Source organism: Akebia trifoliata, chromosome 6 (assembly GCF_017979445.1).
Source record: "Akebia trifoliata isolate Shusen 1 chromosome 6, ASM1797944v1, whole genome shotgun sequence".
Classification (NCBI taxonomy): domain Eukaryota; kingdom Viridiplantae; phylum Streptophyta; class Magnoliopsida; order Ranunculales; family Lardizabalaceae; genus Akebia; species Akebia trifoliata.
Window position 1 is genome coordinate 19071949 of NC_141380.1, and position 24164 is coordinate 19096112.

At 37.4% G+C, this 24164-nt stretch overlaps 2 protein-coding genes across 8 annotated transcripts; one reads left to right on the plus strand and one right to left on the minus strand.

The window, feature by feature from the left end:
- The first annotated feature begins 884 nt into the window (after positions 1 to 884).
- LOC147400363 (Galactose oxidase/kelch repeat superfamily protein) lies at positions 885 to 18469 on the plus strand. Of its 5 annotated transcripts, none has more exons than XM_086446033.1 (3): positions 885 to 1311; positions 4303 to 4553; positions 16795 to 18469. In XM_086446033.1, exons 2-3 carry the CDS (start codon positions 4464 to 4466, stop codon positions 18043 to 18045), a joined length of 1341 nt encoding a protein of 446 aa, XP_086302159.1. In that variant the 5' UTR covers positions 885 to 1311; positions 4303 to 4463; the 3' UTR covers positions 18046 to 18469. The 5 variants fall into 5 exon arrangements, with proteins under 5 accessions (XP_086302159.1, XP_086302158.1, XP_086302157.1 ...); XM_086446032.1 differs by having other exon boundaries at positions 4326 to 4553; XM_086446031.1 differs by having other exon boundaries at positions 4357 to 4553.
- Positions 18470 to 20629: 2160 nt separating this feature from the next.
- On the minus strand, positions 20630 to 23300 carry LOC147400364 (G2/mitotic-specific cyclin S13-7-like). Of its 3 annotated transcripts, none has more exons than XM_086446029.1 (9): positions 23144 to 23300; positions 22601 to 22739; positions 22458 to 22515; positions 22139 to 22354; positions 21906 to 22031; positions 21562 to 21810; positions 21313 to 21474; positions 21056 to 21237; positions 20634 to 20952 (listed from the first exon to the last, which is right to left on the minus strand). In XM_086446029.1, exons 1-9 carry the CDS (start codon positions 23202 to 23204, stop codon positions 20817 to 20819), a joined length of 1329 nt encoding a protein of 442 aa, XP_086302155.1. In that variant the 5' UTR covers positions 23205 to 23300; the 3' UTR covers positions 20634 to 20816. The 3 variants fall into 3 exon arrangements, with proteins under 3 accessions (XP_086302153.1, XP_086302155.1, XP_086302156.1); XM_086446030.1 differs by having other exon boundaries at positions 20640 to 20952; positions 21313 to 21471; XM_086446027.1 differs by having other exon boundaries at positions 20630 to 20952; positions 21056 to 21471.
- Between the last annotated feature and the right edge of the window lie 864 nt (positions 23301 to 24164).

Below are 24164 nucleotides of genomic sequence, written 5' to 3' on the forward strand. Positions count from 1 at the left end.
TTTGTGATAATGTTTTCAACAACACCATAGATGTCGTTGAATCTTGTGGTGCTAGATCTTAAATATACCTAAAATTGACATGTGTAACTTACTCAACGACAACTAATTATGAGAAACTGTGGGCTAAAATAAAATTTGAATTTTATACGCCTATTTACCAGTGAAGACTCTTGACATAGAGAGGCAAAACACCTTGGATTACTAAAAATGAAGGATTTGTGGGCATTTAATACTTACCATCCATTACTCCTCTCAGTTAATCTAATCACAACAGTTACTCATCCAATGCAACGATATTTTAAGTAGTATTAAAGGTCACAATGTATATATGAACAATGCAATTCTTTCGTTGTAACCATTTATAGAGTTTGAAGGGTAAATTCTGCTCATTTTATTCTTCATTGCCATTATTTGTAGGATTTGGATGGGTAATTTAGTCATAACTCCTAAGGTAAAGTCACTAAACTCTTTGTTTTGATTTTCACACATAATAGACCATTAATGGTCCCCATCAATATGCTAGCTTAGTGAGGAGAAAAAAAGGAAGAAAGATATGATGGATTTGAGGTTTGAGTGTCTGCCCACTATGCTTTAACTCTAAGTGATCAGGACCATTGAATCTTACCAACTCCTCGATCAAAAAAAATAATATGTTAGTGCTCTTAAATTGATTGATATATCAACATTTTTGTGGGTGATCTAATCTCTGATTGAATTGGTTGGCCATGCATAAGATTTGGTGGATGAGGTGTATTGATGCTGATACACCTATAGTCCAGCATAAATTTGCTCGAACCAGTTGATCTTTCCCACTTCCCCTGGAAGAGTTGACTGGTGAACTAAGACAGTTTAAACTAATATGCTTTTTGTCTTAAAATCAAATTCAACAAATAAATATTTTTAAAATCAAATAAATAGAAATAAATTAATTAAAACCATATGAAAATGAGAAGTTGGTGGAACCGTGGAAGCCATGGGTCCAGCTGTAATCGTCAGTTATAGTCTTATAGAGAGAGATGAGAAGAGTGAGAAGCATTTCCCCTCACGTCTTGAAGCAATCGTTGTTCTCAAGTTCCTATTTTCTTGAATTTTTTTTTTTAAGAAATAAAAATATTTTCTTCTTTGATCAATTTTTAAACTTTAAGAAGCTCGATCTGAGTCTCTCTCCTTAAGCTTCTCTGTCTCTCTCTTGTTCTTCTAATTCTTTTGGTTTCTCTCGAAAGATTTTGTTGATGAAGTTGTTCTCTATAGATGGCAAATGTTGAATCTTCATCGAATGCGCAGAGGGTTGTTCGTGTTCAAGCTCCATTGGTAAGCAAAACTCGATTTTTACCTTATTTGATAGATATTTCTTCAATTTTTGAATTTCTGAAGATACCCAAATAAAATTATCGATCAATTTCTAGTTATTTGATATTTATTTCTTCAATGCATACGTTTTTGAAGATACCCCTTCGAAAATATTGTTAAATTTGATTTATCCGAGGAAAATCTCTTGAATCTAAGGGCATATTCGTGCCAGAAGATCTGCTTGGTTCCAGTGATTTAGCTTAATTAGAAGGTTAAAAACATAAAATTGAGTTTCGTAGTTTTGTTGCAAAAGAGAGAGAGAGAGAGAGAGAGAGAGAGAGAGAGAGAGAGAGAGAGAGAGAGAGAGAGTGGGTGGGGGTTGTAGAGAATGAGTGCGAAATCTTGCTATAATTTAGAGATGGTTTGGTGGATTTTTCAGTTCTGTAGGGTTTTGAAAATATGAAGATTCCCTTTCAGAGGTGAAAGAAGTTTCTTTGGTAGTTTATATATATATATATATATATATTGCATTTTCTTGTGTTCGATTGGCTTTGTTTGTTTTGTTTCTGTGTTTTTTTTCATGATGTAAGATGTTGAAGGTCTAATATGAGGTACAAAGGTGAGTTTGCAGATCATCTAGCCCTTGAAAGGGAGTTTAAATGTTCTTGGGTGTGGTGGTCATATTAGTCACGCCCTATGATACGTACACTTGTCACAAAATAGAAATCAAAAACCTGCTTAGAAAGACCTTTTTCGAACCTCTAGGCCAATAAGTAAGGGGCTGTTCGTTTGGGCTTTTGAAGCCCGCTTTTTCTACTTTTTTTGGCTTATAAGCATATAAAGCCTGATCATCTATGTTCGTTTCACGCCAACAAATTTTTAAAAAAGCCAAAAAATGGCTCTTTTTCAGAGATGTCCCGTGCGCGCTTCTTGGTAAGGCTCTTGTGCGAAGCCATTTACCAAAAAAAGGTTCAATTACAATTACCTAAATGCCCTCCACCTTTAATCAAATTTTCAACCAAAATATAACCTAAATCGATCGATTGTGGCGACCTTCTCGCCTCTCTCATCTTCATCTACTACAAGAGCCTCGCCCAAACGATCGGCAGTCAAGATCCCTTCTCCCCTCTCTTATCTTTCCCTCATGTTATAAGAAATCGAGAAATGATTTACGTTTCTCATCTTCATCTCCTGCAAGTTCGTCGATCGACTGTCGCAGCTCGCCTCTCTCATCTTTTCCTCATAACTAACCAAACGAAAAGCCCTAACAACAGAAGACAGATCTTGTCCCTTGCTCTCCGCCATTAATAACTAATTAAGGTATCGATTTTTTATGTCTCGGAATTTTATGTTGGGGTTTAGTACTGAATGAGTATTTTGAAGGGTTTTATTTAGGATTGCAACTTGGGATTTAGATATAGAGTTTTATTTCCCATTTTTTTTTGTGGTTATTTGTTTAATTAAATTTTTTTCTTTTCTGATTTTGAAGAGTTTTGTGTGTGATGTAATTTTAGTTTTTTTTTTTTGATAAGTTAATTTAGGAATCAGGTTTGGGAGTTCTTGGATCTTGTTTAGTTGATTGATTGTTTATAATTTTGAAGAGTTCATATTTAAGTTATCGATTTTTTATTTGGTTAATTATTAACTTGTATTTTGGTTAATTTCATATTTTGATGGATATGTGAGATGCGATGACAGATTAGTGGAAATGATATGTAGCCAAACCAATATGCCAAAATATTTGGATCTGTTAATGCGTTCGTTATATTCTAGATTTCCAATATGAGATTACCCCATTTGTTTAATTCAGATTTACTCTCATTTCCCCTCTGTGTTTACTATCTATATGTTCGATGAAATGACTGACTTACATGATATTCCTTGATAATGGTGGAGATCATGTGTTAACCATTCTTCCAGCTGGTTGTGAGAAGTGCATATCTCATTGATGTAATCTCTCCATTTGGCAGGTTCTTATTATAGTGACAAAGTTAGGATTTGAAGTTTAAAATCCAAAATTCCAAATTCATCAAAATCAAATAAAATTATATCATATCCTTAGTTTCATACTTTATAACTACTCTAACTAAAAAAGCATAACATCACCTAATACTATAAGGAGTAGTAGAGGCATGAGTTCAATAAAGAGAAAGATAGCAACAAGGAAGAAAAAAAAAACTAGTTGAAGAAGAGTTGGAGACTATATATAAATTGAATCTCATAACAAGAATAATTTTATAGATATAAAGACTATTAATGATACTACAAAAATATAGGGGAAAAAGCGGAAGAAATGCAATACGTCACGCCTTAGATGAAAGGTGCCAAAAATGTGTGAATATCCCCTAAGGCGTAAACCTTTTCAACTCCTCTTTGAGTAAGGTGTGATAGGGGAGGGGGGGCTTTCCTTAAAGCCTCAAAATATTTTATAAGAGCCTCGCCCAGAGGTGAGCTTTGAGGTGTAAGCCTCCAACACCTCTGGACACATTGATTCCAATTCCCAAATTCAATAATGGAACAGGTTTGTAGGGTGTTTTCCATGTGGCAGGGTTTTTTTCACATATGGAAATTAATGTGCATGCCCTTGGAGATCCTTAGACCCAACTTAGCTATTCCATGAGTTTCAGCCCACTTGGACTCTTCCATGTGGTAAAGAGATGCATATTTCTTTCTTTCTTTCTCTTTTCTTTTCAACTGTTTGTAATTTAAAATTGCTGCAATTTAGTGGGGAAGGATTATCATATGGTAGGATATAGGAATGACCTAGCAATGACACCATCTACATGGCCAATAGGAGGATAATATGTCAAATGGGCAGTCTAGTATTTTAAATGCCTAATAAATAGTGTGTGCATTTTCTCCCGTTGGCTTAGTCTTGATTTCACATGTTCTATACATTGAGCATAAGCCTACCTTTTATTTAATTTTCTGATGGATGTCTCCCATGAATTTATTCTTCATATATGCTTATGTAGATTACTTCTTTTCTTTTGGTGTCCAAACTTATAAAAGTGGGCACCTAATTTTTTCTCCAGTTTGAATTTGCTGGAATTATTTGAATGCCAGAGTACCTAGAGCCTTACTTCCAGGGGCACGAAGTTCTCGTCTGAGAGATCGCCAAAAGGAAGAAAGAGAGCTACTAGTAAAGAAAGCCTTCATAAATGATATGTTGAATGAAAACAATATATTGTCAGTTCTCTTTGGAAGAAGACAATCAACTTTCTATGCAGTGTTATGGGACCCTGAGTCATTACCTTCCCCATGTAAAGATTCTCAATCATTTCCTTCTGCCTCTGTAGATGCATCTTATTTATTGGTTGATGGAGGGGATTTGGGAATGTGACTCTGAAAAGAAAACACCTCGTGTAAATATTTTGTAATACGTAGTTATATTTCTATTTTTCAATTATTTATTTATGTCAACATTATTTATATAATAAATATTAAGATTTTTGCAGTTAATGTGATATTATTCTAATTTTGATTAAGAATATAGTTGCTTTGGTTGTTTGGCTCTCTTATACCTATGTATAATGTTTTTCGGTTTCTTACCAAAATCCATCATCTTCAACCTCCCTAGAAACCCTATCTCGTTCTTGAGATTTTGTTATTAAATGAACATTAAATTTGAGGGTGAAGGGTAAAAATGTTATCATATTTGACGATTAATCAACAAATATCTTATTGATTTGCTGATTCACCAATTTAATCGGGTAGTCCCTTATTCAAAGAATATTTTGAATTTTTAGAAAAAAAATGGAGAATTTTGTGCCTAGCTCTTATGAGTATGTCCAAATGAATGAATGTATTGCATGTGTTGTATGTGTATGTTTTCTTTTGATAAGTTGTGTTACCTGTTTATAATAGAAATGAAAACGAAAATGTCTTACATGGGATTGTCAGCATGGTTCAAGTTTTGTGACTTGATGAGCTGAAGTATCTCGGGCCAATTATGAAAACCATTGCCATTAGTCCATCACTCTATTAAATTTACAGAACTCAATCATCTCTCTCAAACTACTGCAAAAGTAAAATGCCATTCTTTGTTTTTTATAAGTGAAATCCATAATAAAAAAAGATGGAGTTGTTATTCTATTTTTTTTTCTTCTTTTTTTAGTGTTTGACATGCTCATTGGCTTTTGGAATCCATTAGGATGGACTTTGCTTGAGAGGTATTGTTAATAGTGCACTTATTCACTCATAATCATATGTAAATTTCCAGTACTATTTCATTAGTCCATGGTAACCTCATAGTGCATGCACACTTTTGAGTATTTGCAATTTTATCATACTTTGTATGTTCTATGGGTTTGAATGCAACCTTAGTTTAAACATGTCCATTATGTGGATATTAGATTGTGTATTATGCAGGTATTTTATTTATCAGGAAAATTTCATATGTCCATTTTTAAGAGGAGATGTTGTCGAAATTTTGATAAAATCATAAAATTTATACATTTTTTTAAATTGAAAATAATTATTTTGATAATTTTTTAATAAAATTTATTTTATATATTAGTGTAATTATATATTTATTGTATTCTGGTAATTTTTTGTGCATTCTACGTGCATTATCAACATTAAGGGTATTCTGGTCATTTTATCAGAATCCAGCAATAAAAAGCTGTAAAATGAATAGGCTTTTCTAGCTTCTGTGCTTCTGTAACGAACAAGCTTCTGCTAAATATGGCTTTTCAGGCTTTTGGCTTCTACTTCTTCCAGAAGCCAGCTTCTGCAGCTGGAGCTGGAGCTGGCTTCTGTAAAGAACAGACCCTAAGTTACCAAAGTCTGGCTTCCTAGGTACCACAAGCAGAGTTAGAAATAGTTACACGCGTCCCCCCCATCACTTTTTTTTTTTTGCTCTCCTCTCTCCCCATCATGCACAACACGGTGCATGTGACGCTCGAGAACGTCTAGAAAAGAGGGTATGAAGAGTACCAAATAAATAAGAACAAGGAAACAAATCATGATTAGATTAGAAAAACCATTCTGTATAAACACATACATTGAGCTTAGGTTACAAGCTCCGAATTCACAAGTAATTAGGTGTATAGTATACAAACAAACCCGGAGATGACATCTGAGACCTAGCATATCAAGATAAGCTTAAGAAAGATTTGAATCTGATTGATGGGACGTCGTGAATCAGAGAGATTTTGCTTCACATTTAATAAACTTGCAATACTTATACATTAAGATCACATCATATTGACTAGTGATGGGCTCATCTCCCATAGCACAGAAGTTCGCCCTAAACAGAACAATTCGTCTAAAATGCTTAGGCTAATCGTGTGATGACACCTATCCTTAAGTTTTCGCCTATATAAGTCAAGTCATAAAACTAAGAAAGGGCTGGACAAAACGGGCTGAAGGTAGAAGAAAAGAAAAAACAAATAGGAAAAGAGAAACAAGATCACTTTGTAAATTTACTATTCATTTTCTTCTTCATTTTTCTATAATCTAAGCACTAACAAGATTGCCGGAGGAACGATGGCAGACCCCATACCGAGGGCTTCATCCTTCTAGCTTCTAACTTCTTAATACCTTGGAGATTTCAAAGTATTAGACAAACAGTCCATAGCCACAAAGGAGAGAAAATCAAAAGAATAAGGTTGAGTCCAATAGAAGGTGGATCTCACTAGACCACCATCTATAATGAAGGAAGACCGATCCAAGAAGAACAAAGGAACAACCAAGTCAGTAGAGAAAGAAATGGGATCAACAAACCAAAGGAGGCAAAAGACTATAGTTTAAAGCCAAGTCTTCTGTCAAGAAAAAAAACCAAGAAGAAGAACAAAGGAAAAAACAAGGAGAGGATAGTTGGTGGAAGAAGAGGAGGGCTAGTGATCAATGCCAAGCCTCCCGATAGAAAGACGTGTTTAACCCAGAGCCAACAAGGAAGGAAGACCAAGCAATCATCAGAAGAGAAGTCATGGCCACAACAACAGCTAGTTGGAAGTGAATCAAGACACTTCCCCAAAGAAAAGCCAAGGAGCAAGAATGGAAGTCGAGGCCTTTAGCCTTCAACCATGAAGGTTGATCATAGTGCCAAATCATGAAAGAAAAGACACCTTAGGTTATTGACTGAAGTGAACGACAACTTGTAGCCCGAGGTTCGAGAAGACTTAGAGTTAATAGGTAGAAGGACTCAGATTGAGATAGTCAAATGACCACCATTTACTGAAATGACCATTAACTGAGGTTGACCACCTTTCCCACCCCCATCAGTCGCACTGGCCGTGAAGACACCAAATAAGCAGAAGAGAACTGAAGTTCATCCACATGGGAAAAAGATGGAAGATTAAGACCGAGCTCAATATCTAAGAAGAACACACATCTCGAGGAGTGAAAGCTTAAAAACCTCTCCACATTGGTATAATTTTTTTGTTTCATAATTGTTATATTTATGTGTCTTTTATCATAGCCGTTGGATTAGGTTTCAATCTAACGGTTATGATAGAAGAATTTTAGAAGAGAAAAGTCAAGCCTCATAATGATTGGCATATATTTATAATCAATAAAAAGGGAATAGACATAAATGCCCTTACAAAGAAATAAACTGAAATAAACTAATATTAGTAAAAATAGAACTAACTATCTATCATAATATTTCCAATACTCCCCCTCAAGCTGGGGCAAATATATCAACTAAGCCCAACTTGGCGAGATGAGAGTTTGTGACAGAAGGTCCAATAGACTTTGTAAGCATATCGGCTAGTTGATCTGAAGAAGAAACAAAAATTTTCTTAAGTACACCAGATCGAACTTTCTCCCTGAGAAAGTGAACATCAACCTCGATGTGCTTAGTCCTTTCGTGAAGGATTGAGTCAGATGCAAGCATGATAGTAGACTTGTTGTCACAAAACAACGAACAGGAACCAACAGTAGGAAATCCTAACTCTGGTAGCAAAGATCTAAGCCAAAGAAGCTCACATGTGCCAAGGGCCATAGCACGATACTCAGCTTCAGTAGAGGAACAAGAAATCACACTCTGTTTCTTACTTTTTCCACAAAATAAGGTTACCACCATAGAAAGTACAGAAACCAGATGTAGATCTTCTATCTGTAAGAGAACCCGCATAATTAGCATCAGTGAAACATGACAGATATGGCTGAGCAGTAGATGAATAAAATAAGCCAAGACCAGGATAAGACTTTAAGTAGCGAAGGATACGATAGACAGAATCAACATGAAAGGTACGCGGAACATGCATAAACTGACTGACAACACTAACTGCGAAGGTCAAATCCGGTCTAGTGTTAGTCAGATAAATCAAACGGCTTACGAGTCTCTGGTAAGATGAAGGGTCAGATAAAAATTCCCCAGATTCAGCATGAAGACGATGATTCTGATCCATTGGGGAAGAGACGGGACGACAACCAAACATACCAGTGTCCTGAAGAAGATCTAATGTATATTTACCTTGATATAACGAAATACCACGGCGTGACCGAACTATTTCTAACCCCAAAAAGTACTTGAGAGGACCTAAGTCCTTAACCTCAAAAGCACTACCCAACTGTCGCTTAATCCTGTCAATCTACTGTGTATCATCTCCAGTTACTATAATATCATCCACATAAATCAAGACTATGGTATTGCGGCCATCTACTCCACGTCGAATAAAGCAAGTATGGTCAGAGTGGTATCTGGAAAAACCCATAGATAAAATAACCTCAGAAAAACGTTGGAACCAGGCTTGCGGAGATTGTTTTAGGCCATACAGAAATTTAAGAAGGTGACATACTTTCCCAGAATACTCCCCCTAAATACGAAAGTCAGGAGGGGGATCCATATAAATGACCTCTGTCAGATCACCATTGAGAAATGCATTCTTCACATCAAGTTGGTGAAGGGGCCATGAATGACAGGCCGCTAAAGAGATAAGTAAACGGACAGTAGATAGTTTGGTTACAGGGGTAAAGGTGGCTCCAAAGTCCTTTCCCGGAGTCTGCGTAAATCCCTTAGCAACAAGTCGAGCCTTGTAGCGATCAACAGTACCATCTGCGAGATACTTGACTGTGAAAACCCATTTACAACCATCAGTCTGTTTCCCAGAAGGAAGAGAAACAAGATCCCAGGTGTAATTCCTCTACAATGCATTTATCTCAGTAGTCATAACTCTAGTCCACATAGGATCACGTAAGGCCTCAGATATAGACCGAGGAACTCGAATAGAGTCTGTGGTGGCAAGGTAGGCTCGATAGGAAGGAGAAAGACCTTGATAAGAAACAAACTGGGCGATAGGGTGATCAGTAACACACCCTTGCTTACCTTTGCGAAGTGAAATAGGTAAGTGAAGGTCAGAAATAGAAAGAGTAGGCAAAAATGTAGAAGGGGATATACCTGAGTCCAATGAGGAGGTTGGCAAAGTTTGAGAGGGGGGAGGGCGACGAGAGTAAATTTGTAGTGGCGGCGGCGAAGATGAAGATAGAGAGAAAATTGGAGATGGTAGCACTATTGGAGAAGAATCCTGCAAAGGAGAAGAGTCCTGCAAAGAAGAGGAAGTCCGAAAATATGGAACAGTTTTAAAAAAAGTGACATCTAGGAAATGAATAATACGATGAGAGAGGGGATCATAGCACCGATACCCCTTTGACATAGAAGAATAACCCAAGAAGACACAACGGGTAGCTTTGTCATCTAGATGTAATAGAGAAGAGAGTGCTATCAGGTCGAAGAACATGAAGAGGCACCCGCCCTCCTAAAGTGCGACTCGGAGCACGATTCAGGAGGAATGCAGTAGTAATAACTGCCATATTCCAATATGACTTGGGAACATGCATCCCTCGCAAAAGGCAACGGACGATGTTCATGAGGTGGTGATTTTTTACGTTCCGCCACCCCGTTTTGCTCAGGAGTGTATGGGCAGGTTAACTGATGAAGCATACCATGCTCATGGAGATGAGAGCGAATCCCATCAGAGATATATTCCCCGTCATTATCTGTTCTAAGAGATTTGATGGTAATGTTGTATTGAGTTTGAATCATTTTAAGGAAAGTAACAAAAATAGGTAGTACCACAGAGCGAGAACGCATTAAATAAACTCAAGTACAACGAGAATAGTCATCAATGAATGTAACATAATATCTATGACCATTAAAAGCAGTAATAGGGGAAGGCCCCACACATTAGAATGAACCAAATCAAAAATAGCATTAACTCTATGCATGCGAGGAATATAAGATGTACGTGTGTGTTTAGAATGCTCACACACAGCGCACTGAAATTTGTGTCCACTACAAGATTATTTTAAAGTAGGAAATAATGAACATAAGTGCTGAAAATTAGCATGTCCTAAGCGAGCATGCCATAAGTCTAAAGTCTGAAAAGAGAAAGTATGATGTCCAGTGAGTGGGAGCACGGAAGCTGGGGCAGCAGTAGGTGGAGCTTCAAACAGGTACAACCCATCCCTCTCATATCCCTTGTCAAAAATCCTCTTCTAAGTCAGGTCCTGAAAGACATAGTGAGTAGGAAAAAAGGTTACAGAACAATTAAGCAATTTTGTAATACTACTAACAGACATAAGGTTAACAGATAAGTGTGGACCATGGAGAACAGAATCAAGAGGAAAACTAGGGGTTAGAGATATAGTACCCTTACTGTGAACAGGGGTAAGGGACGCATCAGCAAGACGAACTTCCTTATGAGTCGTAGGAAAAATAGAAGAATTAAAATGATTGGACTCACCGGTCATGTGATTGAAGGCACCAGAGTCAATGACCTAGGTCAGAGGAGCAGAGCCAGACTAAGTGGCATGAAATGCAGAAGAGGTACCTGGAGGAGTGGTAACAGATGCGACTATTGAGGATGAGGGAGTCTGAGCCTGGAGCCGATCCCGTACAATAGCTGTAATCTGTGTCTAAAGATGTTGTAAATCAATAGTACCAAGGGAAGCATGATCAACAGATGTAGATTCCACAACAATAGCATGGGGCTGTCCCCCAGAAGATCTCAACAGGTGAGGATAGAGCTGAAAACAGTAGGCCTTCTCATGGCCAATCTTCCCACAATGACCACATGTAAGACCACTTCCTTTTCCACGCCTATGGCTCCCACGGCCTCGATTCCCGGATCCTTGAGTACGGGAATTAGAAAAACCTGAATTGGCTACAAGAGCCATCTGATCTGTATCTGGAGTAGAGATAGGGACAGAGGACTGAGTCTGAGAGGGAATGACTCGGCGACGACGCTCATCGCTATCAATAGTCGCAAATGTCTCAAATAATGAAGGTAGAGGAATGGTATTCTGGGAAAGTATGTTTGATGTCGAGCAATCCTCTTGACCACATACCCGACTGCCTTTGCAGATAACCCGGCCATAGACTCATAGTGCGAGAGTTCCTCCCAACGGGACTGAAGAAATCCAAAATAATCTGCAACACTCTGATTTCCTTGGGTAGCTTGAGCAATATCCCGGTAAAATTCATAATTCCTTGAGTCATTACGAGCATGTGCATATGTCTAAGTGAGAGCTGACCACAAAGAAGAGACAATCTCATGATACATAAACATAGTGTAGATGTGTTGCTCCATGGAATTGAATAACCAACCAAGAATAGTGCAATTATCGATTTTCTATTGTTCAAATTTGGGATCAGTGGGAGGTGGCTTAGGAATACTGCCTAACAACCAACCAGATTTTCCTCGACTACCCAAATAAAGTCGTACAGACCGAGACCAGCTCTGAAAGTTACGACCATCTAGCGGGGCATTAGTGATACACTGAATGGAGAAATTAGCCCCAAGAGTAGTGTTAGATTCCTTAGTCTCGTGAGTCGTAGTCATTGCACACTATGAAAAAGTAGAAACTTTGGATTGAAGGGAGATCTCCCGTATTCGTACTGTCTAAGTCTAAATAATCCTATTGATTGCTGTCGGCAACACCAAAAAAGAAAAAAACAACCTCTACTGCTGTTGTGAGGTTGATCCAACCAAAGTAATTGCTGTAGCAGTTAGTCCAGAGAATCGTAGGCTGATCATAAGTAAAATACAGACCTGTAGAGGTCTACTGTTGCTGTCACAAGGTATTTTAGAGCATGTAGATAGAATCGAAACTCTGATAAGGACCTACTGCTACTATCGCAGGTCTCTATATGTTATTTAGATCTAATCAAAGGCACTGTAGAGTATGTAGGTTGAATCGTAACTCCGGTAAAGACCTATTGCTGTTGTCGTAGGTTACTATAGGTTATCTAGATCTGATCGCAGGCACTCTAGAGCATGCAGGTTGAGTTGTAACACAGGTATGAGCTAACTGATGCTGTCGTAGGTTACTGTAGAACATCTAGATCTGATCATAGGTTGTATACAGGCCTATAGAACCTTACTATTGCTGTCGCAGAGCACTCTAGTGCTTGTAGGGCTGATTGCAGGTAGTATATGAGCCTACTGATGCTGTCGCAGGTTACTATATAGCATCTAAATCTAATCGCAGGTTGTATACAGGCCTGTAGAACCTTACTATTGTTGTCCTAGAGCACTATAGTGCTTGTAGGGCTGATCGCAGGTAGTATACAAGCCTACTGTTGCTGTCGCAAGGTATTGTATGAGCCTGGAGGTTGATTATAAGTCAGATTCTGATCTATAGTTGGCATGTTGAAGCTGTCGAAGAGAAGTATGTGAGCCTGAAAACTGATTTTAGGAGATCTTTGGGGCTAATTGACATGCACCAACAGGTCAAGGGCTGAGTGCCAAGAGAAACTCTAACGTAGGGTAATAAAAGAAATAATCACAGCGCAAACCTCTATTGCAGCATGTGAAGGGCTAATAATATCTCTATCGCAACATGCGATTAAGAAGACAAGAATTAAAGAAGAAAAAAAGAGCCCCCCGAAGGGGAGAAACTCCGGATGGGACTACTGTTTGGAATAAGTGAGTGAAGGAAGTAGGGAGGAGGAGGAGGAATGAAGAGGAAAAGGGGTTAGGTTTCTTTTAGCTCTGATACCAAGAAGAATTTTAGAAGAGAAAAGTCAAGCTTCATAATGAGAGCTTGGCATATATTTATAATCAATAAAAAGGGAATAGACATAAATGCCCTTACAAAGAAATAAACTAATATTAGTAAAACTAGAACTAACTATTTATCTTAATATTTCCAATAATGATAAGTTTAGGATTTTTAGATTAGGATTGAGTTTTCTTGTGGAAGTGGTTTTCGAGTTATATTAGGATAGTGTTAACCGACCACAATCCCATTGGGCTTAGAAATTCACTCCACTTCTAATTGGAATCCTAGTTGATCTTTAGTTTTCCCCTTATATATTTGAGTATTGGGTTGTACTCTATATACTAAGTCAATTCTTCTAGGGTTTGAGAGAGAAAGGGAGAGAGAGAGGGGTGTACAAGGGTTTCAAGGCTTGGGTTTGGGTTTAAAACCTTGAGTGGTTATTTGTTCTCCTTTGATTTCTTAGTGAAAAAGATTGGATCTATCCGTGGACATAAACATCGTTGCCGAACCACTTAAATCTTGGTGTTCTTTGGCTTGCTTCTTAATATTTTTTTGCTATTTTCTTCGTAATTATATTGAATAGGAATCTTCAAATTCACAACAATAATGACTGTTTTTATTAAACATTTTTGTTTATTTGTTTGCATGTTATCATGTTGAACTGCTGAACTCATATCATCTCCATTTTCATTATGACTTATTCCAATTATTGGAGTCTGCAACATGAATCCTATTTCGTCATTCAACTCTATCTTGAGCCACAATTTCAATCAAGGTATATGTTCTAGACCTTACATTATAGCCTCGAGCCACATCATTTTTGCTTTCCTTTTACCTATCTATATCCTTCTACTTGCAACAAAGCACTCCTCACTAATGTTGACATTGGTCCATTTTTAATACATGGCTAATCATCTCAAATATCTGTTTTCTTTTATTTAATCTCCTCCTCCTCATCATCAAAGCTTAATGCCAAAAATTTGGGATTCGTTGAACAAATCTTGTTCCTTCAATCAATTCTACATGAATCTAAGTCTTATGTTAAATCATGTATTTGTATCCACTCTCAGTAACCTCAATATACATTCTTTATAATTTCTCCTCGCTCTTTTAGAACCTTTAACTTGCACATTTCTTATAAATGGGGTTGTAAATGCATTCATTTCCAATTTTGTATTTCTTGCAATCCATCTCATTATTTCATCTATTGTACACTCAATCTATGAATATGTTCTTGATTTCCCAACATCAAAATCCATGATGCATAGCCGGTCTTACTAGTCTTATAGAATTCTCCTTATAATTTAATTGGGATTTGTCTGTAACATAGCACTCCAAAAACACACCTCCACTTAGACCATCCATTTCTAATTCTATGCATTTTTCTTCATGGGAGCATGAGATCATCAAAATATGGAGATTTTACCAAATCCCTTCCTTCTAATCTGGAGCAAGATGGGCTTGAAGTTCAAGTAGTCCTTTTCAGTTTCTCCATCCTTATGGATAATAGAACAAAGATGATGAAAATGGTCATTTCAGGGTATTTCTTGACCATCAATGTTTTTATTGACCATTTCTCCCCATTAGTATCATTATTAAAGTTTCACTTGGTATACTCTGTTGGTTTTACTTATTCTAAAGTGCTTGAACTCCAAATCAGCTCTTTAGAGTTCTAGCTTCGCATGAATCCCTCTGTTATTTATTTATTTGCTAGGCCAGCGAGATTAGTGGCAGCAATTAGTAGCTGAAGGCAGGTTTTGAACCTAGGTCGTGGTATCAACACTCACAATTTTTTACCAACTTATCTAGCTGGAACCTTCAAATCCCTCTCTATTGTTATTAACTGATATTGCGTTCATCTGAAAATAACACGTACCAAGGACCTATTCTTGAATATGAGCATCTACTTCATATATAATTTGAGAAAACACTGAACTCAAGCTCCTCGATGTAAACAAATTGTAATTGAGAGTGAAAGGTGCATTATGTGGAAGGTTGTCAAAATTCATCATCTACTTCAGGGGTATTCAGTTAAGAAGGTATTCCTAATGTTACAGGTCGTTTCTCTTTCTTTCCCTCTTTTTAATGCAGTTCCTTTCCTTATTGGAAAAAAAAAAGGTTAAGATAGTACATTCAAACATACAATTGATATGGCAGTCAAGGCCTTTTCTAGGCATATAATTAAGGTCTGCTCCCTTTATATTTAGTGCCATTTAGGCATAGAATTGAAGTTGAACTATTTTAGTATCGTAAAAGAGAGGGAGGGGGGATGGGGGTTGCTGGGGCCTTACATAAGGAGCAAGGATACCCTATCAGAGGTGCTGCAGTGCCCTTGTTGGACAAAGAGTAAAGTATCTCAGCAGTACTATTGGTGTACACAAAACATATAACTACTCACCACTGCTTAGTGTCTCATATTGAGTCTTCTTGTCTGTTCCATACTCTTCTGAAGTGTTGTCGGGTGTCATGCATTGTTGAATAGCATCTCAAAGGCTAATTTCTGTTGATGTAGTCTCAAGGAGGAACCTGTGTGGATGATAATTTATTTATGGCACAATAGACATCTCTTGACAGCCATCTATATAAGATACGCCATCAGTCATTCATGGCTACAAATACTAAAGGGAAGCTGTCTCTATTTTACTCTTTCTTCTGGAGATTGTTATGTCTAAGTGCCAAGCTGTAATCCTCAACCTTGGCAATACCTATCCTTCATGATTCTGGCATTTTTAAACTACCAAACTATACTTATACCCATGCCAATATCCATCTATAATTTGCACCTGTTCCTGAATACCTAACCCTGAACATCCCTTCCCAAATTGTTGACTTTAACATTCCACGGGCTTGTAAGCATGTTTGTTATATCTGATGGTATACATGAAATGAATGACGATTTCATAATTTCGTAAGTTTATAAGTCATAAATTAAAATGGTCACTAGGGAACATTTCATTATCTCTTGTACCTAGAACCAGTCCACTGTCAACAGTAAGTACTAAGGTCAGAATGAACATACACTAGGCTGTTCTTGAAAGTTGTGACCATGGCTTGCTATGTAGATTAATTGACTGGGAGTGTCTCCTGGAAGCTTCTGTTTAAATTTCTTAAATCTGGGTCTGCTGTGAACGGCACACAAAACTGCAGTGCTCTAAGTGTCACTCTACTAAATACCATCTTTGTCCATGGCTCTAATTCTTCCTTTTTTTTTTAAACTGCAAAAAATAGTCTCTCCAGGAATCCTTGGCATGTTACTGCCATGACTATCTAACTTTTGGCTCCAAGCATGAAATAACTAACATGTCTGCATTGGTTATATTAGAATTCCTTCGCCTTTAGTCAATTGGTCATGTACATGCTACGATTCAAAGAACCCATTTGTACTTTTAGGAACATCATACTATCCACTTCACTTTGAATTTTTTCATAAATATTTATGGTTTCAGCAAAAATAAAATAAAATAAACATTCCTTTTGTGTCCACTCTTCATCTAAACAATCTTCGAACTTCTTTTTTTTTTTTTTTGTATCTTGACATTGAATATATTGCAGGTTGATTCCGTATCATGCTATTGCAGAGTAGATTCAAGCTTAAAAACAGTTGCTAGCGCTAGGAAGTTTGTCCCGGGAGCAAAACATTGTATTCGACCTGACATCGTACCTCATGCACACAAAGATAAGAACTTGCACAGAGAGAGGACCAGAGTCCAGGCTCCTCTCTTGCCTGGCCTTCCCGATGATCTCGCCATTGCTTGTCTAATCAGGGTTCCCCGTGTTGAGCATATAAAGCTCCGATTAGTCTGCAAGAGATGGTATCGACTTCTAGCAGGAAACTTCTTTTACTCACTCAGGAAAAGATTGGGAATGGCAGAGGAGTGGGTTTTCATAATCAAAAGAGATCGCGATGGAAAGATTTCATGGCATGCTTTTGACCCAACATACCAGCTTTGGCAGCCACTTCCACCTATTCCAGACGAGTATTCTGGAGCCCTGGGGTTTGGTTGTGCTGTTCTCAGTGGTTGTCGCTTGTACTTATTTGGAGGAAAAGATCCACTTAGGGGGTCTTTGAGACGTGTCATCTTCTATAGTGCCAGGACAAATAGATGGCACCGTGCGCCAGATATGCTAAGGAAACGACATTTCTTTGGTTTTTGTGTCATAAATAACTGCCTCTATGTCGCGGGTGGGGAATGTGAAGGGATACAAAGGACTCTCCATTCTGCTGAAGTTTATGATCCCAATAAGAACAGGTGGACCTTTATTGCGGATATGAGCACCGCTATGGTGCCCTTCATTGGGGTTGTTTTTGATGGGAGATGGTTCTTGAAAGGGCTCGGATCCCACCGTCAGGTTCTGAGTGAAGCTTATGCACCCGAAACCAATACTTGGACTCCTGTTAATGATGGGATGGTATCTGGTTGGCGCAATCCAAGCATCTCTTTCAACGGGCGTCTCTATGCCTTGGACTGCAGAGATGGATGTAAGCTGAGAATCTATGATGAAACTACAGATTCGTGGACAAAGTTCATAGACAGTAAGCTCCACTTAGGGAGCTCACAGGCCTTAGAGGCAGCAGCACTTGTTCCCCTCAATGGGAAGCTTTGCATCATCCGTAACAACATGAGTATCAGCCTTGTGGACATTTCTAGTTCTGATAAACATGTTGAGAGTAACCCTCAACTGTGGGAGACTATTTCCAAGAAAGGTCATTTTAAAACTATGGTCACTAATTTATGGTCAAGTATTGCGGGTCAAAGTGGTTTGAAGAGTCACATTGTGCATTGTCAAGTGCTTCAAGCATGAGAACAGGAGGTATGCTTCTGATGAATCTTGCATACAAAATAGGTTAGTTAAAGGATTGTCAGTAGTGGGTTCCGCATATACCTATAGTCGAGATTGAATAATTTTTTTCTTTTTCTTTAATGGTGGTCGGTCATGGAGTTGGATTTTATTAAGTTCACATTGTTTTTTATTAGAACCTTTGCTTCACAATTCACAAGAGGCTTGAGAAGGGAGTCGTTTTGTATAATTCATCTGGGTGTTGAAAGTAGAGGTGAAAGCATGGTTTTAGAGGCATCTTTATCCTAAAATTCTACATTTTTTTATTATCGAAGAGATTCGGGTACTAGATTGTTAGTACCGGTCATTGATAGGGAGAACAATATTTGCTCTTAGCTATCTGTTTGGTAATATCTATTTTCTACGAAGACCATATAGTAGATTTTTATACTTAGATTACAATTTTAATGGTATCGATCAATTTGCTTCTATAATGGCTGTTTTTCTTTACTTCTTGCATATTGATGATGCCTGTTTGGTAATATCTATTTTCTACGAAGACCATATATGAATTTTTATACTTAGATTACAATTTTAATGGTATCAATCGATCAATTTGCTTCTATAATGGCTGTTTTTCTTTACTTCTTGCATATTGATGATGCCTGTGGCCTTCTTTGGAAAATAACTAAACATGAATTGCTTTTTCTGAAACAATTGTACATAGATTAGCGATCAAGTAAGGTGTCCCATTCCTATTGTTGGTGTTGATGTGCTTAAAGCAATATCTTGTATATTTCAGTACTAAAATGTCTCCATATTGTTGATCGTTGGTATCTTTGTTAGAAATCACAATATAACAAATCACAATATCTCGTATATTGAGTATTCAAACAATCTTCGAATTCAAAACCAACAAATATAATCTTTCAACTAGGAACCAAGCGCATAGTTTTGTGAATTATGATTATCCAACAAATGAATCCTCTGATTGGTATCTTTTGATCAAGAAAAATAAAGCCAGAACCCAGGGCATTATTAATTTCAACATATTTTATTGACTAGACTAAGTCATAAGAGTTTTAAAACATTAAAAGCCAACTTCATTCAAACTCATTAAATATAAGCCGCCAACTTGAATATAGAACATTTCTGTACAAACGAAATACACCTACCTACCCAAAATAAAATTAGTTTTAAATTTGACAACATTACTGTGATTCGGTATCCTTCTGGTGTATTTGTTTTTGTCTGGATCTACTACAATTTGGTCACAAACAGGACTTAGCTTTATATTATAAGAAGACTCCATTTTTGTATTATATAAAATAATATTATTAGAAGAATCTATATAGAAAATTGTCTTAGATCATACACCAGACACTCGATGGAGTCAAGTTGAGTCCATTCAGTTTCAGAGTTCAATGGGCATTGAAACTAAAGGGAATTGAATATGAATTCATCTACGAAGATCCTTACAACAAGAGCTCATTGTTACTTGCATCCTAAATTCACAAGAAGATTCCAGTAATCATCCATGATGATAGACCGAGATACCTGAGTGGGATCATCCTCGAATAAATCAATGAGACCTGGAATCAGAATCTCATCTTTCCAGAGGAACCCCTCACGAGAGATCAAGAGCACGAGATTCTGGGCTAAATTAGCAGATTATTGGTAATGCTCACCAATTATATATGTAATTCAGTTTATGTTACCATTCTTTACTATCAAAATCATCTCTATACGATTTATCTTGGTAAACAGTTTTTTTCTTGGTGCAGTTCTTGGCAGAGATAGAGACTGCATTTGCTTCGGTGGGAGAGATGGATGAATTCAATCTTTATTGATATAACAACTTTGTGATTTTTTCACCCCAATTATTCGTTCCACTAACCAAATTTTGTTATTTCATCTAGAACACTAAAAAGGGAGCATTTGGAAACTGGAGATGCACGCAAGCATGCATGCACACAAGGGCACACTAAAAAGGGGGGGGCGTATGGAAACTTGAGATGCATGCACACATACACAACCATACCTTTGACTCAGATCGTCTATGTAATACACATATACACACATACATAAAATACAAGTGTGCACATATACACACATATACACACAAGGGCACATGCACACAACAAGGGAGCGTATGGAAACTTGAGATGCACATGCACGCACATACACACAAGGGCGTATGGAAACTTGAGATGCACATGCATGCATATACACAACAAGGGCAGGCACACAAAAAGGGAGCGTATGGAAACTTGAGATGCACACACACACACACACACACACACATACATAAAATACAAGTGTGCACATACACAACGACATTTGGCTCAGAAGACAGATCCATCTATGTAGACAAAAAAAATGAGCCTTAACATTGTAATTTTCTGAGATGCACATGCACGCACATACACACAAGGGCGTATGGAAACTTGAGATGCACATGCATGCATATACACAACAAGGGCAGGCACACAAAAAGGGAGCGTATGGAAACTTGAGATGCACACACACACACACACATACATAAAATACTAGTGTGCACATACACAACGACATTTGGCTCAGAAGACAGATCCATCTATGTAGACAAAAAAAATGGGCCTTAACATTGTAATTTTCTGATTCTGTCCTACCACAACAACACTAAAACTTTCTATCAAAGAGCATTTCTCATCAATGAACAAAATCAAAATCTTGTTGTTTCATAAAGAACACAAAAGGGAGTGTTTGAAACTGGATACACATGAACTCCGATCAATGAAATAGAAATGAACCAATCACGCCAAGAGGTTCTTGGCTGGTGAAAGTAGTGCAACAGCTTTGCGTTGAGGATTTGAGTATTTAGTGTAAATCACCCTCAGCTTATTTTCCGCAGCCCCTGAGTGTAAGCTTACCAAGAGCTTAGCACAATCCCTGTTACATGACGGAACAAAGTTACGTTGTAAGAAAAAGACTTATTATCGATGTTAATACGCTTGAAAGCAGGGGTAAAAGGGGAGAGAGGAGAGAAGAATACATAAGCTGAGGCTCAGAGAAACCCGTGTGGAACTTAAGTGTTTCATCCCAAAGAGGGCTTTTGTTTAGAGTGCAGCGCGATGCATAGACTGCTGAAGCAGCCACCATTGAAGGGCAGTAGTACATAATCGTCTTGTAGTGCATTAGTCCCAACTCAGCTAGAAAGAAAACCATGTTCTCCATCTGAATTTTAACAAGAATGAGTAAATTCTGAAATTGATTATTGTATTTATTGAAAGAATATATGATCTCTAATACCTCTTGATCAGACACAGCGGCTTTGATAAATCGTACTAAGAACATGTAAGGCGTAGGGACTGTTAAGCTCCATTCAAGCTTTCCCAAGATCGCTTTCTCCATTGCTAATATTTGTTCTCGGTTATAAGCCATATCTGATATGCAAACGAAGTCGTTCACCTGCTAAATTATGATGGAATCAGCCAACCCAGATTACAATTTGTTGCTAAATCAATTTATCAGAAACAAGATGACCAAAAATATATATACCTCTGGGGCCCATATTTCCTCATATTTAGAAGCTATAAGCATGGCACTTACACCTACTAGCTGCAACACCTTCTTTGGGACTATCTTCATTGAGAGAAATCGATCGATTATGTGGACTGTAAGATAAAGAGTTTCAGGCATGAGTGCAAACTTGTTGTGAACTTCTATCAACCAGTCCACAAGGATAGCTCTCATCTTCTCATTAATTTCGATTTGTGAACTCATGTAGTCATGAACTCTGCTTGAACTCTGCATATCAGGAATCAGAACCCCCCAAATAGTATTAAATAAACTGACATATTTATAAACAACAAATAAAAATTGAAATTGGAAAAGATGATAACCTCTGTCAGCTTGTAAAATTTGTAAATATCTTCAACATAGTCCACTGCTGCCAACTGATCATCGACGTCTGCTTCATCGATGTTAACGATGGGGTCCTTTGGTCTATCAGTCAGACCACAAGCAATCTGACATGGATAAAGCACACCAAAGTGTTAGATTTCTCTAAAAGAATCTTAAACGAAAAAAATAAAAAAATTTAACAGAAGATTGAAAAAGGATCCCAGTAAATTGCCTTGCTTCGAGCAGTAAGAACTGAAGTAAGGGTCTGGACTTTCTTCCTTGATACTCTTCGATTTTCAGATTTATCCATTTTAGCCTCCTCTTCGGTGTCTGGGCTGATCTTGATTACCGTCTTGGCTTTTGGGTTAACAACACTAACCTTCTTTTGGGCTGGCTTTCTTGCCACACCTCTCCCCAAAACAGCTCCATTAATTACTGCAACTTGTTTCTGTACATTAAGAGAAAAAGAAAAGAGAGACTACATTGGTCTGATTGAAATTTCTTGAGTTTGATCGAAAAATGTTGAGAAAGAAATATGTTTAATTTACAACCTTCTTGTTGTTCTCCGCTGCTGCTGCTCCGTTTGCAAGTAATTGGGCACCGAAGCTCCTGAATAGAAGAAATAAAACATTCAAGAAGTATATTATATAAACAGAGAAAAAGAGGATTGATGGATATGGAGATGGAAACCAACCTTGTGATGGGGCGATGTGGTTTTGCTTCTTCTATTCCTCCTCGAACAGTAACAAGATTCCCAATATCTCCGAGGGCTCGGCGATTGTTTCCTTCTGCTTTGCTGACCTTCTTCTTGCCTCCTCCAACAACTGCCCCCTCTGCAAATTTCATAAAAAATTTCTTATATAAAAAAAATAAAACAAAAAAGAAGTACCACCTATTTACAATAAGGATTTGAAAATAAAAGAACAACCCAACCAAGATCTAGCCATAAACACATAAAGAAACCTTATAGATTACATTAGAGATTCAAAAAACCAAAAATATTTAAGAGATGGAAACTCGCATAAAAGAAAGAAAATTTTCAAAGGTGTCAAAAAATCCAAACAGCCAAGAACAAATAACACCTTTAATAATTGTCCAAAACAGAAACCCATATAAAAATTCAAAGAATTTGAAGAGATCTGTTCAAGATGCACAAATCGATGCTTAAAACCCCATCAAATAAAATGCCGTCCAACGATCCATGGTTAAGGAGAGAAGGGGGTTTCAGATTACACACCTTCAGGTTTCTGTGGAACTATAAATCTTGAAGCCATCTCTGATTCCTGATTCATCTGCATCGTTCGAGTTCGCCACCTCTCTGTTTATCTCTTCTTCTTTTCAGTTGATTTGTCTGCCTTGTGAAAAGAGGATTGAGAAGGAACTCTCCCTTTTAAAATAGAGGACTCTACAGCACTGTCTAACGGTCTTATTTCTTTTTTGAAATTTGGACGGTCAGATCTCTAAGAATCTAACGGCCTAAAAGGTGCCACTTCGAATCGCTTGGATTTGAAGATTTGTAGCCGTTGTCGGGCTTTTAGAGAAACAAGAAATGGGTAAATATTTACATGGTCCCGGGGCCATTGAATACATATATATATAATGGCATATAGAAAATTCACATTAGTGGGCCTATGGTTTTGTAGATCCACCAACGTTGGTAAGAGTGGTCCACGTTACATTTTCTGATATAGGGGTTATTGTGATCGTGGGGCCATGGTGAGTTGGTGACTGCTTCTTAGGAAAGGTTACCGAGAGTAGAGAAAATCAACAACGATATTTTGAAAGTCTCTTGGATTCTCAGGAGACAAGACAAGCGATCAAAATAGCGCCAAAATGTCTATTATATGAAATAAGATTGAAAAATTCTTTTCTTATTAAGGGTCCCCCATATGGATTATGACATTGGCAATCCAACACTACAACCGTCTAAATTTCATGGAAAAACTCATATACAGAGAAGAAAAAAAAAAATCTGTTTTGATCTTTCATCCAAGGTGTTGAAATGGGTGATTACTAAGCTCCCAAATTTGAAAGTAAACCTCAATTATGATTTTTTTTTAAATATATTTATTTTTAGAGTTATTAAAATTTTTCCTTTACATCCTTGTGGCATTAAATCATGTTTTTGGATGTTACAATATGAGCTCACAACCCTTAGTATTGGGGGAATCATTTAGGGATAAGGTCTTTGGCCTACAAAATACTCTCTCAATGGTATTTCTGGTCATATTTGCAAAAAAACACAGTTCTACACGTCA